This window comes from Salvelinus alpinus, chromosome 7 (assembly GCF_045679555.1).
Source record: "Salvelinus alpinus chromosome 7, SLU_Salpinus.1, whole genome shotgun sequence".
Classification (NCBI taxonomy): domain Eukaryota; kingdom Metazoa; phylum Chordata; class Actinopteri; order Salmoniformes; family Salmonidae; genus Salvelinus; species Salvelinus alpinus.
The window spans coordinates 53,578,929-53,591,131 of NC_092092.1; the positions used below are offsets into that span (position 1 = coordinate 53,578,929).

Genomic DNA, 12,203 nt, shown 5'->3' on the forward strand with positions numbered 1-12,203 from the left:
CTAAATTAAACCAATCCAGATGAAGATGTCCCCTCCACTAGAGTCTAGTACATTCCTCAAGCTTTCTTCCTCTCTGTCACTAATATTAGGATTTGCGTCCATATTTTATTAAGCATTCTGTGACAAAAGCAATATACAAATAATATTTGATTGATTACGCATTGAAGTCATGTGTTCATTCGAAATAAAAAATACAAATGAGCCCTGAATTATCATCTTGTTTGCTCTAGTTCAAAGAATTCTGGGAATGAGGGCCTCATATATGCATTAGCACACAGACAATATACACTGAGTGTAAAAAACATTAAGAACACCTTCCTAATATTGAGTTTCAGCCTCCCCTTTTGCCCTCAGAACAGCCTCAATTTGTCTGGGCATGGACTCTACCAGGTGTCGAAAGCGTTCAACAGGGAAGCTGGCCCATGTTGACTCCAATGCTTCCCACAGTTGGTTCAAGTTGACTGGATGTCCATTCTTGATACACATGGGAATCTGTTGAATGTGAAAACCCCAGCAGCGTGGCAGTTCTTGACACAAACCGGTGCACCTACCACCATACCCTGTTCAAAGGCGCTTAAATCTTTTCTCTTGCTGAATTGTCTCAAGGCTTATAAATCATTCTTTAACCTGTCTCCTCCCATTCATCTACACTGATTGAAGTGGATTTAACAAGTGACGTCAATAAGGGTTCACCTGGATTCACCTGATCAGTCTATGTCATGGAAAGAGCAGGTGTTCTTTATGTTTTGTACACCCTGTGTAAGTCGGCCAACTCTATGCCTAGTGAAACTAAATTAGCCTACCATACAGGTTGAAACAAGACCGGACCATATTTTTTGTGTGGCCCAAAATATTACAAAATCAGGACAAATTCAGTGAACATAATGTGCAATCTTTAATTCAGAGCTTAAAAACATGTACCATAGTAAACTCTTGGTCAATATGTATGCATTCCATCATCAACAACACCAGTGTCACGCACACCTGCCACCCTCCCTGTTTTTAGTGTGCTCAGCAATATTTAGGCAGTAGGAATGTTCATCCCTTAATAAAGACCTGGACAATAGGGCGGCTCTGTTGTAACTGTTGCCGGCGGGCTGGTCAGGTGCAGGGGCGTCAAAACATCAGCTTTACACAACACAGGGTCACATTATTTCACAGACAAACAGACGCGCCTCCACTATATGACCAAGCAACAGCATCCCCAGGTTCCAAACCAACAGCAGACCTTGAGCAAGGCACATCGCAGATAATACAGAAGCAAAGGAGATATAATAGAGGTTATATTGTACTTTTGGAGCTGCATCCGGTAATTGGACCTATACCAACTATTTTATCAGTTGAATTTGATCTCTTTTGGCCAGACCACACGAACATGGTTGGGAAAACTATTTTGCTAGTCTGTCTGGCTGTCTTCTTTTCTGCAGGTAAGTACATGAATAACTTTGGACTATTTTGTACATATTTCATAATTCCTTTCAATATAGGAACTGTAGTTTGTCAAAAAAATGACAACGGTTATACTGTCTATTGTACTGTTCATTAAGCCCTATATGAGAACAATAAGTGATTATGATAAAGAATAATGTGCTAAATTCGACTTATGTGTCACATTAGCAGACGCAGAGGACCGATCAAGACTCAACAGGAGGGTGAGAGGCTGCCATTCAAATATTATCATTACAGTTCCCGAAACTAATTTGGCAGCTACAAATGAATTCATGTGAATTTAAATGTGTGAATATAAAACACCAACCAGGGTTGGAGTCAAAAGATGATATCATCTTGAAATGTTATTTCATTATTTTACCAGCCTTCCTGTGGGGATATGAGCCTAACCCAGGCGTGCCCGCTCAACTACTCCCCAGTGTGTGGCAATGATGGAAATACTTACCCCAACGAGTGCTCTCTGTGTGTTCACCGGATGTGAGTCTACCACATATCAGTTTAATTGAAGCAGCAGCCACAGGACAAGTAACAAACCACTGATACACTGATAGACAAGGACAGTCATACAAATGTAAAATACAACAATATACAAATAATACAACAAAAATGATATAGTAGTACAAACAACTGAAAAAAAGTATGTGTGTGTTAGTGTGTGTCTCTGTGTGTGCTTGTGTCCTCACAGTCCCCTGCCATTCCATGAAATGTTGTTTGATCTTTTTTTAAAGGTCATTTTGCTGTTTGCTTATTAAGTAATAGGAGATGGAAAGGAGGTCTATGTAATCATGGCTCTGTAAAATACTGTGCCTTGCCATGAATTCATTTTGAAACTGGGGACTGTGAAGAGACCCCTGGTGGCATGTCTGTACAAAGAGATCTGGCAATGAGGCTTTTTGCCTATGACAAAAAATATATGTATAACACAGAATTAGCTCAGAATTAGTCCACTGGAGAAGATCAAAGTCTGAAAATACTCAGCAATATATGCTTTCTTAATACTCAGCAAAGTATGCTTTCTTAAATCATTCTGACCGTCTCTCTTTCCAGGGAAACCAATGCAGACATCTTGATAGTGAAAGATGGAAGTTGCTGAAGAGAAGGCCTACTGATGATTCCACCGAGGAAGTGATAATATTATCACATGTATCTTTATCAATCACAGAAAGAATCAGAATTGGTTGTAGAAGTTTTTTTTTTTATGGAACACCCACACTCGCTCATCACTTACGCACACACACTTTATATATTCATATTGATTTGTATTACATTGTAACACTATCTTTGTAAAGAATAAATCGATTTCAGTCCCAGCTCCTGTAGAATCTTTTATCATTACATGTCCAGATGCTCCTTATGTTGTCCACATTGGTTTGTAAATGTTTTGTTGTATTTCAATCAACATACCACATGAATAATGACATAAATTAAACTTCCACTACAGTAAAAATAGAATTTCAGTCAAATTATTGGTAGTAGTAACTTGAAAAAGCCACATGAGGCCGCTACAACAAATATACTTCAGTTTTTGCTGTATTTTCCTCCGTTTCTTGTGTCACTGCTTGGCAGCATGTGAATGGTTTGTGTCTGGAGTGTATGGTCGCTGAAATGTTGGAGCTTGTTATATTTTAAGTATGTTGAAGAGGGAAAGATTGAAGTGTAGGGGTTGGAAGGGATTTGGTGGGGGGGGGGTGGTCTTTTAGAAGTTAGTAGGGCTCTTTTTTTTTTCTTTCTCAGAGGTACTGAGGTGGGTAGGAGGGTTTAGAAATGTGGAGCTAATGTTGTAAACCCATGATTGACCACACACTCCAGTGCGGTAGGTGCGGCATGCACCGTAAACGTTTACTTGCAGACCATTTTATCATTGAAGACATTATTGTTCCCCCTCAGAAGTGCACATTTAGGGGTTTGAAGTGGACAGTGATACTCCTCAGGGAAGTGTGGTTAGTCCGGTGTTGTTCACCAGTCTAGTTGAGTTGTCAAATAACGTAAATTCAACAAAAACAATCAGCATGTGATTGGATTTAGGTTAAAAGTTGGGTGAAAAAAAAAGAAATTCCCGTATGTTGATTACTTTTTGCAAATTTGATTAGTTTTCCACATTGATTCAATGTCATCACATAGATTTTGGGGGGTTGAAATCATGTAGAAACAACTTGATTCAACCAGTTTTTCCCCAGTGGGCCTGTCCCTAGCTTAGGATAACCCTAACATCCTCTCCACGACTCACCTGTACTGTATGCCAAGTCACAGTAACCCTGCTCATGCTCTCCTGGACTCACCTGTACTGTATGCCAAGTCACAGTAACCCTGCTCATGCTCTCCTGGACTCACCTGTACTGTATGCCAAGTCACAGTAACCCTGCTCATGCTCTCCTGGACTCACCTGTACTGTATGCCAAGTCACAGTAACCCTGCTCATGCTCTCCTGGACTCACCTGTACTGTATACCAAGTCACAGTAACCCTGCTCATGCTCTCCTGGACTCACCTGTACTGTATGCCAAGTCACAGTAACCCTGCCTATGCTCTCCTGGACTCACCTGTACTGTGTACCAAGTCACAGTAACCCTGCCTATGCTCTCCTGGACTCACCTGTACTGTGTACCAAGTCACAGTAACCCTGCTCATGCTCTCCTGGACTCACCTGTACTGTGTACCAAGTCACAGTAACCCTGCTCATGCTCTCCTGGACTCACCTGTACTGTATGCCAAGTCAAGTCCAAGTTAGATTAATGCATACTAGCAGTGGGTATTATATACAGAACAAAAATAAACAATATATAACAAATAAAGATTTTACTGAGTTACAGTTCATATAAGGAAATCAGTCAAGTGAAATTAATTAGGCCCTAAAGAGCTTTATTACAGACAGAAATACTCCTCAGTTTCATCAGCTGTCCAAGTGGCTGGTCTCAGACGATCCCGCAGGTGAAGAAGCCAGATGTGGAGGGCCTGGCTGGTGTGGTTACATGTGGTCTGGGGGTGTGACGTACTGACCAAATTCCCTAAAACGACGTTGGTGGAGGATTATGGTAGAGCAATTAACAATAAATCACCTGGCAACAGCTCTGGTGGACATTCCTACAGTATGCCAATAGTACACACCTTCAAAACTTGAGACATCTGTGGCATTGTGTTGTAACAAAACTGCTCATTCCAGTGGCCTTTTGTCACCAGCACAAGGAACACCTGTGTAATGATCATGCTGTTTAATCAGCTTCTTGATATGCCACACCTGTCAGGTGGAAGGATTATCTTGGCAAAGGATAAATGCTCACCAACAGGGACGTAAACAAATTTGTGGCCAAAATTTGAGAGAAATAAGCTTTTTGTGCAAATGGAAAATTTTTGGGATCTTTTATTTCATGCTGCATCGTAACTGCCAAGTCAGGCGACATCGTCAAGGTGGATTTAGGGGGGAGTGAGCTAGCGTCACTCTCCTACCTGCCCTTCGAGGGGCCTACCAAGAGGAATAGACCTAATGTGCAGGTCAGTATTGTCACAAACGCCTCTTTATTCTTCCAGGTGGCATGACCTTTTACCTTGAACAACAGGTCATTCAATTTAAAAAAGTTTGATGTCACTAGTCTTCCTCAATTTTGTAATGTTGCTCCACTCAACACGACCCCTGGTTCTAAATAGTAATGGTCCTCTCTCCATTCAGGCTGCTGGCGCCCCAGAGTGAGATAGCCAAGGACCTGGGGGGGAAAAATGTCCTCCTTAAGATGGTGGTGGGGATGAACTGGCGCGTGTCGGTCAAGTCCTTTGATCTTAGCAGTTGAAGGGGATTTTGTCCCCAGTGTGAACAATCACAGCAGTCAACACCTACGCTGATCATTTTTGACATATTTTGTACCCATGAGTAAGGACAACGTCCTTGGTTGATAATATCTACTCTATTCTTATTGTATGTGAAATAAATAAGTAATCTAACTGTATTGATTAAGAAGTCGCATTGATTAATAAAAAAAATAGTAACTGGTCCACAAAAGGGCACACCGCCATCATTTACATTTGCTAGCTGTCATGTACTGGCAAGTCAGACTCGGAGATGAATGTATACAGAAAATCACCTCCTGTACTGTGAGGGAGGGGTATCAAACCACACAGTTTGCAATGACCATTAGATCTAACATTGAGCAAGACCCATTCAAGGAAGTGACTAATTCCTCCACACACCCAGCCACAGTAAATATTTGTTCGCTGTTTAGACAAAATGTGCATGCAGGCCAACTGTAAATTGTGTAATCTTTGGAATATGTTTTGACAGGTTAGCCTATACAATGGAGCCTGAAAAATACACGCCTTTTCCCAACTAAGCTTGTGTACATGCATAACACAAGTAAAGGATATGAGGGAGTGAGATCCTTGAGGGGTATTTTTCTGTCCAACTGGTATACCCATAAAGGCCTAGGGATAGCAGAGTTGTATTTGAGCCAGTCCAATATTTATTTTAAACTGACAAACCAAATGCTGTACACAGTCCACAATGCGGGTGATGTCAGGTAAACATTAAAGGAGTTCTTGAGTACGTACTTGAGATCCCAATTTAATACGCAGGGCCTCAGCGGATCGCTTCCTGCCGTCTTGATTCAGACATCCTTTATTGCATATGCAAACAGACGTGTTTTTGTAAAAGAAAGAGTCGATGATTGTGGAGAATATGGAAATGTGGGCCTACATAGTCAAGGATCAATGTGAATGTGGTGGGTTACTTCTTGCCAATGATCCTGGAGGTACCACCCGAAGATCTCCACAGTCTCTCTTCAGGAAAGCCAGCCCCTCCCTATCCTTCTCCATCTCTCCCACACAGTACTATACAGAAGAAAGAAAAAATACTTTCAAACAAAATAATGGGTCTTGGCAATATCACTGGAACCACAGAAATCTGTCCATTCTTTTAATTCATTCAATACCTAATTGATTCAATTGAGTTATTAGAATAATAGCTTAACCGCTTGTTGAGAGAATACGCCTCTTGGAGACTGAGTCAAAGCAGGAGTGTTGGGTTGGCAGTCCTACCTTGAGCAGAGCAGCTCTTTTACAGCCACTCTCTGGCTCTCTGGTCCTTGGGGGAGACCAGTAGTGTTGATGAGGTCTCTTCACAGGCCGTTCTCAGCTGCTGCAGCTCTATGACCAGCGCCGTCATCTGCAGAAAGGAACAAGTTAATCTACTCGTAACCCCTCGTTCAGCTGTTATACAAGGAAAATAGGGTCTCACTACATCAAAGTGCACAGTTACCAGTAATAACATGCAATTATATTCACTGACAGAATTAAGTCAGTTTTGTGTCAATACCTTTCCAAGTAACTACATGATATAATGGCTACTTGGTGTGAGGTGATGCCAATAATTGGATTATGACGATGCCATGAACTCACTTGATTGGCTTCTATTGGCTCGTGCTGCCATGGATTCCAGCGATCGACCAATCCCAGCCCCCTCTCTCCATCCTGTGACGACCAGTGGACACATCATTGACAGCAAAAGAATAAGACTCGCAGACGGGTAAGGAAGGTAATAAAGTAAAGCTTCATGACAAACACTGGTCCTAAGGCCACCAAGTATGACATCTGTGGCTACCTCACTGCCAGGATGTTCTCTGCCAGCGAAACTGAAGTACATTATTATTCAGTAGCCGATGAAATGTCCTCTGCATTCCATTCTATGTGGAACAGAAAGGTGTCTCTTCAACCACCACGCGTAAACTTTTGTTATGTGCTTCAGTGCCCACTAACTACTTCTTTAGCACTACTCATTGCTGCAGAATGGGTCTGACTTATCAATCTCACCTGCTGGTGTAACTCTTGGGTTATCAAAATGAGGATTGGTACTAGGGCTCCTGCAGGTTCTGTACGTGGAATGGTTGAGTTGCATTAATATGGTATAGTATGAACTGTAGTTATTTTGGATTACAGTCAACTCCTGATGAATGCAACTTTAACGCACTAAAAAGGAGTTTGCACTTATCTGAAGTGTACTAATCAGAAGTCGATTGCGGGCCAATGTTAACATGAGACATAGACAGTTTGACTATGTGAGGACTTGCTAAAGTCTGCAGTTTGTATCTTTGTTGAATTCAGCAGACATGGGGCCTGTAAAACGCGACAAGAACAAGCAGACACAGAACACAGGGAAATCTGGGACTCTGATGACAGCAACGGAAAACCTCATGACAGGGTCATTATCTAATTTCCTCATAATTTGAGTGAGAGTGTAACAGAGAGAGAGAAAGAAGGAGTGAGAGTCTGAGTAAGTGAGCAGGAAGTTTCCAGCTCCCCTCAATCAATAAGGATTGTCTATGGGGTCTGTGCCAGTGTGGAGTCACGCAATGTGGCATCAGCCAGACTCGGGCAGAAGTACATGGTTTTGGGAACATACCGCTCAGTTGCAACCAATAAAATGAGGGCACGCACAGCCAAACTGGAGGGGGAAATGAGTCCAGGATGCTCCAAGAATAAGCATTTGAAGGGCTGGTATAGCTCGGTATGAATGTAATAACATTATGTAACACCTATTCCTGAGTAAGCATTGTGTACTTGGAAGTGAAACGGTCAATGCAAACTTAGTTTGCTATTGTAACCCTTCTCTCCAACTGGTCCTTTATAACGACATTGTCAAAACCCTGCTCTCTGATTGGTCCCTTCATAATAACATCATTATAACCCTGCTGTCTATATTGCCCCCTTCATAAGGACATTATCCTGCTCTATGATTGGTCCCTTCATAAAGATATCATCACCCCGTTTTCTTGATTGGTCCCTTCACAATGACATTGTCATATCAGTGAGAGAAAGTGTCTAGACCTGCAGTATTCCAACAATGTCTTCCCAGTCTGCATATCCCATGAAACCATGTTTATGCGTCCGCAGGGACCAGGGCAGTAAAAGGCAGTGCACCGTGGGCCACAAGCTCAGGGTCAGAGAAAAATAGTCTGGGATAGGGATTAGTGTAAGCCAGAAGTCAAAACTCCTCACCGGCTTCAACAATAAAACAAGAACATGTCAGAGTCCTCAGACGACAACAATGAGTGTTTCATGAACAAATGGAAGTTGTTCATGGGCTCTGTGGCTGTAACAGGTTTGCTGTTGCGAAAGGTTATTACAGTGTATACATTGTCAGATTTGAGCACAGCTGCTAGAGAAGAGGCTCTCCAGATTCCCCTGTCTCCCCTCACAGACCAGAAGCAGAGACTGTCCAGCATTATCCTTTATCTGTAGTATCCTAAGACAGTGAGTCCTCAGAAATCCACGGTCTATATAAAACTCATTGGTATGTCTATAGCTTGTCTATACAGCATGTGAGAGCGTGATACTGGATAGTGACTCATGTAGCACAGTAAACTGTAAAAAATGATTAGCATCCTAGCTTAAAAAAGGTTCTCGGATTGCATGAAGGGGAAATTTGTACTTTTTCAACTTTAATAAAGTGATATTTTAACATAAAGTACTTTAATAAGCCAATGTGCTGGGAGTGTAATAAAAGCCATGGCTTAATAATTTCCAAGGTAAAAAAAACAACAACGCTAGTTCAATTATATAGCATTTTTATATGTTCTAATGAATTCAACGGAGTATGTTGGGAAATAGAAAAGTTTGGGAACTGTTGAAGTGGGATTTGGAAGAGAGCTATGTTTGAAAGAACATCACTACCATATGTTAGGTTGTCTCCATGTGATATGGTTCTGTAGGAAAGGACTCAAATAGGCAGTTACCTGGTTCTCTTCCTTTATCTGTAGGCCAGGCTTAGAGAGCGGCACCTCATGGATCTTAAGTCTTAAGTCCACAGACACATCCTTCCCTTGTTCCCTCTCCTCATCTTCCTCATCCACTTCCCGCATCTCATATGCGGCACTCTCCTCCCTCAACCCCTCCGACTTTTCGTAATCTTCCACATCCGTTTCCCAAGCACTCCTAAAACACAAACAGATGTGTTTCGCAAAAATTGGACGGACAAACCCCTGCTTCTTGTTAGTCTGTTATAAGGCTGACTGTTTCTCTGTTCTGGAGCTCTCAGCACTCTGACGCTGCCAAGAGTGAAAACACTGAGACGGGAAACTTCCCCTTGAGCTCAAGATAAAAAAGTCGAGAGACTAATTCAATCCCAAATCCACCCCTACCTCCTTTACCCTTATGAAGACCATAAGGTTGCATAAGCGCAAGGCAGCAATATGGAGAAAATTACACCTAGGCTATCACAGAGCAAAGAGGAACCATATATTTTATATCCATCTGATCCTTTCAGAGCTACAAGTGAGGCTGGGGGGGTTCCTTACCCAAAGGCTGAGGGGCGTCGTCTCCCTGTGGCAAGGTCTCCTTGTTGAAGTAGCTCCTCCCGCTCAGTCTCCAGTGCTGCTATGCGAGCCCTGAGCAGGCGTCCGTCACTCTCCATCAGGGAGGCCCGCTCCTCCGCAGCCCCAGGCCTCCGTCTGAGAGACTCCACCTCCTGTAGCAGGGACTCATTTATCTGCAGAGCATCAGCCAACCGAGTGGTGTTATGGAAAATATTGAATAGCCTTATTGTGGCATTCTTATGATAGAGGAAACTGTTACTATATGATTGGTAAAACAGGGACTATTATCTACTGGTTCACAAAACCCTTCAGTTTTCAATTAGTCATGTGTTATCAGATAATGCCTGTGTTAGATACTATTGATACACGTCCGGCTCTGCAAGATTACATGTACAAAGGAACAGCCTGCATCCATTTTGGGTCTAAATCCCTGTACCAGTTTAGTTGGTCTGGTCTTCCATGACTCTACCTGCTTGCTGCCATGTAGCTCTGCCTGTGTGGCCAGTGTCTCTCTGTGGGTCTCCTGGAGGCTGGAGCGTGCCAGGTACAGCTGGGAGTGAAGGGCTGCTATCTGGGCCTCCCTCTTCTGCTCTATCAGCTGCTGCTGGGCCCTGGACTCCTCCAGCAGACGCTCAAGGTTGTCTCGCTCCTGAAAACACCAGTTTCTTGGGTGATGGCCAAGCACAGCCGAGTCAGCCTTCCAGAACTTTTTTCCTCAACTCAAGGCGTTTACAATGCGTGTCAGTTTTGTCATGTTATTAGTTAAAAGGATTAAATACGGAGTGCTTTACTTTCAGAAGTTGTCCTTTGTCCACTGCTTGAGCAATAAGCTGAGAGGTCATACTATGGTCCTCCCTCTGACACTGTGGGTGAACGGTACAGAATCATTTCTCCTGATTGACAGAGGTCAAACTGATAGATTGAAAGACAACTCATTTCAGTGGACATATGTCTTTCATACTGGGCAACTTTCATTTTGCCACTGGGGGACTAGTTTCCTATGATTATCAAGGGCTTACAGGAGTCAAGCTGTCCTGTTGGGGTGAGAGTACATTCCTGTAGAGACACTTTCCCCCAGAACAGAGAACCTGGTCCAGTTGGGCGCTAATGATCTCTGAGTCAATCTCTAGCCTGCCCACTCTGAGGACACGAGACAGAAAAGTCTTGAGCAAAACACAAAAAGAAAACAACCAAAACATTATCCACTGCATTGACCAACAAGAACCATAGTTCTTAAATTACCTTGTGTAAAGGTCACCATATGGTGGGATGTAGATGTTCTCTGATAACAGACTGGGATGGAGGTTTACTGGTCGATTGATCTGCCCAAGATTCAAAACAAGTATCTGTGGGGGAGGCAATTAACAAATATGGGTCAAACCATGGCACAGGTTAGCACAGTGACCTTGTGAGAAAGGAAAGCCACTCAGCTAGGTCTTTACTTAGATGTCATTAGCCTAAATTCCCTTCCTTTAGAATCCCTTTGAAAAAAAATGATAGAAAGTGGCATCAGTCGTCTTGAGGGACAGAGGCTACATTAACTACAGCACAGGTGGCAGTAGCAGCTGTCTATTACCTGGGGTAGTTTATGTCGGCCCCCTGGGCCCATTCTCTGGAGCATTCTGACCCTCTGTTCCTGCAGGGCATTTTGGACCTGAGCCAGACTGACATCCAGATCTCTCCTCCGCTGCTCAGAGTCCAGGAAGGCCTGAAGGTCAACCATCCCAGGTTGGGGGAGTCGATGCCAGCCAGGTATCATATCGTCCACGGGGTCCGTTAGTAGAAAAGACTTCTGCCACTGTTGCCAACCTGCGTCAAAACCGCCATTTCACTGCCAGTGACTCAATTATACAAATACATTGTAAAATAGGGCTTTCATTCACACCCATACCTAACCACAAAGCATTAGCTCACAATGGAGCACTGCAAGTGCCAACAAGAATTAGTAGCACAGTAACGGATAGTATTTGTACATGGCCTCATTGTTTGAACAGTAACAGGAACAATGTTTACAAGCCCCATGAAATGGCTGACATGTTCGTGACAACATACAGTTAATAGCTTCAAGCTGGTTGTCACAACTCATAACTGTATGAGTCAAACTATTGCAAAGATTAAGTAGTAGTAACCTCTCACCTGGACAGAGGTGGTTTCTTTCTTCATTAAGTAAATGTAGACCAGCAGTTGGCTTGTCTTTCCTTTAAAAAGGTCTAGAGGGTTACTCTGCTTGCTCCTGCACCCTTGTCCCGTCCGGTAACCCATGGATACGCTCCACCCATTGCACTGTGCAGATGAGACTACTGGCCAGTGGCCACACTGAACATTAACCGAGAGGACACTTAAGAGTTTAGCTGGCTGACCTAATGCTTGTACAAAAAGAATACTCTTAAATCCAGGAATAGGTTTAATCTGTGTCCGGGAAACCACTGCTTAGTGTTCTGACCCAAGTTAATGAATGAGA

The 12,203-nt window shown here is 43.0% G+C and overlaps 2 protein-coding genes across 3 annotated transcripts; one reads left to right on the plus strand and one right to left on the minus strand.

Annotated features, from left to right (window-relative positions):
- The first annotated feature begins 1,115 nt into the window (after nt 1–1,115).
- On the plus strand, nt 1,116–2,759 carry LOC139581189 (probable pancreatic secretory proteinase inhibitor). 2 transcript variants are annotated; one of them, XM_071410684.1, is made up of 4 exons: nt 1,116–1,427; nt 1,618–1,652; nt 1,814–1,926; nt 2,497–2,759. In XM_071410684.1, the coding sequence occupies exons 1-4, from the start codon at nt 1,376–1,378 to the stop codon at nt 2,540–2,542; spliced, it is 246 nt and encodes an 81-aa protein (XP_071266785.1). In that variant the 5' UTR covers nt 1,116–1,375; the 3' UTR covers nt 2,543–2,759. The 2 variants fall into 2 exon arrangements, with proteins under 2 accessions (XP_071266785.1, XP_071266786.1); XM_071410685.1 differs by having other exon boundaries at nt 1,145–1,427; nt 1,621–1,652.
- A 1,522-nt stretch (nt 2,760–4,281) lies between these two features.
- LOC139581187 (coiled-coil domain-containing protein 88B-like) lies at nt 4,282–12,076 on the minus strand. The gene is made up of 11 exons (XM_071410681.1): nt 11,879–12,076; nt 11,319–11,551; nt 10,985–11,088; nt 10,762–10,882; nt 10,534–10,605; nt 10,212–10,391; nt 9,725–9,915; nt 9,164–9,362; nt 6,831–6,902; nt 6,471–6,597; nt 4,282–6,263 (listed from the first exon to the last, which is right to left on the minus strand). Exons 2-10 carry the CDS (start codon nt 11,499–11,501, stop codon nt 6,490–6,492), a joined length of 1,230 nt encoding a protein of 409 aa, XP_071266782.1. The 5' UTR covers nt 11,502–11,551; nt 11,879–12,076; the 3' UTR covers nt 4,282–6,263; nt 6,471–6,489.
- Between the last annotated feature and the right edge of the window lie 127 nt (nt 12,077–12,203).

Excerpts from the sequence above, each read along its gene's own strand:
- LOC139581189 (XM_071410684.1), top strand. The coding sequence starts at position 1,376 with ATGGTTGGGAAAACTATTTTGCTAGTCTGTCTGGCTGTCTTCTTTTCT. Across the intron at positions 1,428-1,617 it reads GGCTGTCTTCTTTTCTGCAG|CAGACGCAGAGGACCGATCA; the intron begins GTAAGTACATGA and ends GTGTCACATTAG. Across the intron at positions 1,927-2,496 it reads TCTCTGTGTGTTCACCGGAT|GGAAACCAATGCAGACATCT; the intron begins GTGAGTCTACCA and ends CTCTCTTTCCAG.
- LOC139581187 (XM_071410681.1), bottom strand. The coding sequence starts at position 11,501 with ATGATACCTGGCTGGCATCGACTCCCCCAACCTGGGATGGTTGACCTT. Across the intron at positions 11,089-11,318 it reads GCCGACATAAACTACCCCAG|ATACTTGTTTTGAATCTTGG; the intron begins GTAATAGACAGC and ends CCTCCCCCACAG. Across the intron at positions 10,883-10,984 it reads TATGGTGACCTTTACACAAG|AGTGGGCAGGCTAGAGATTG; the intron begins GTAATTTAAGAA and ends TCGTGTCCTCAG.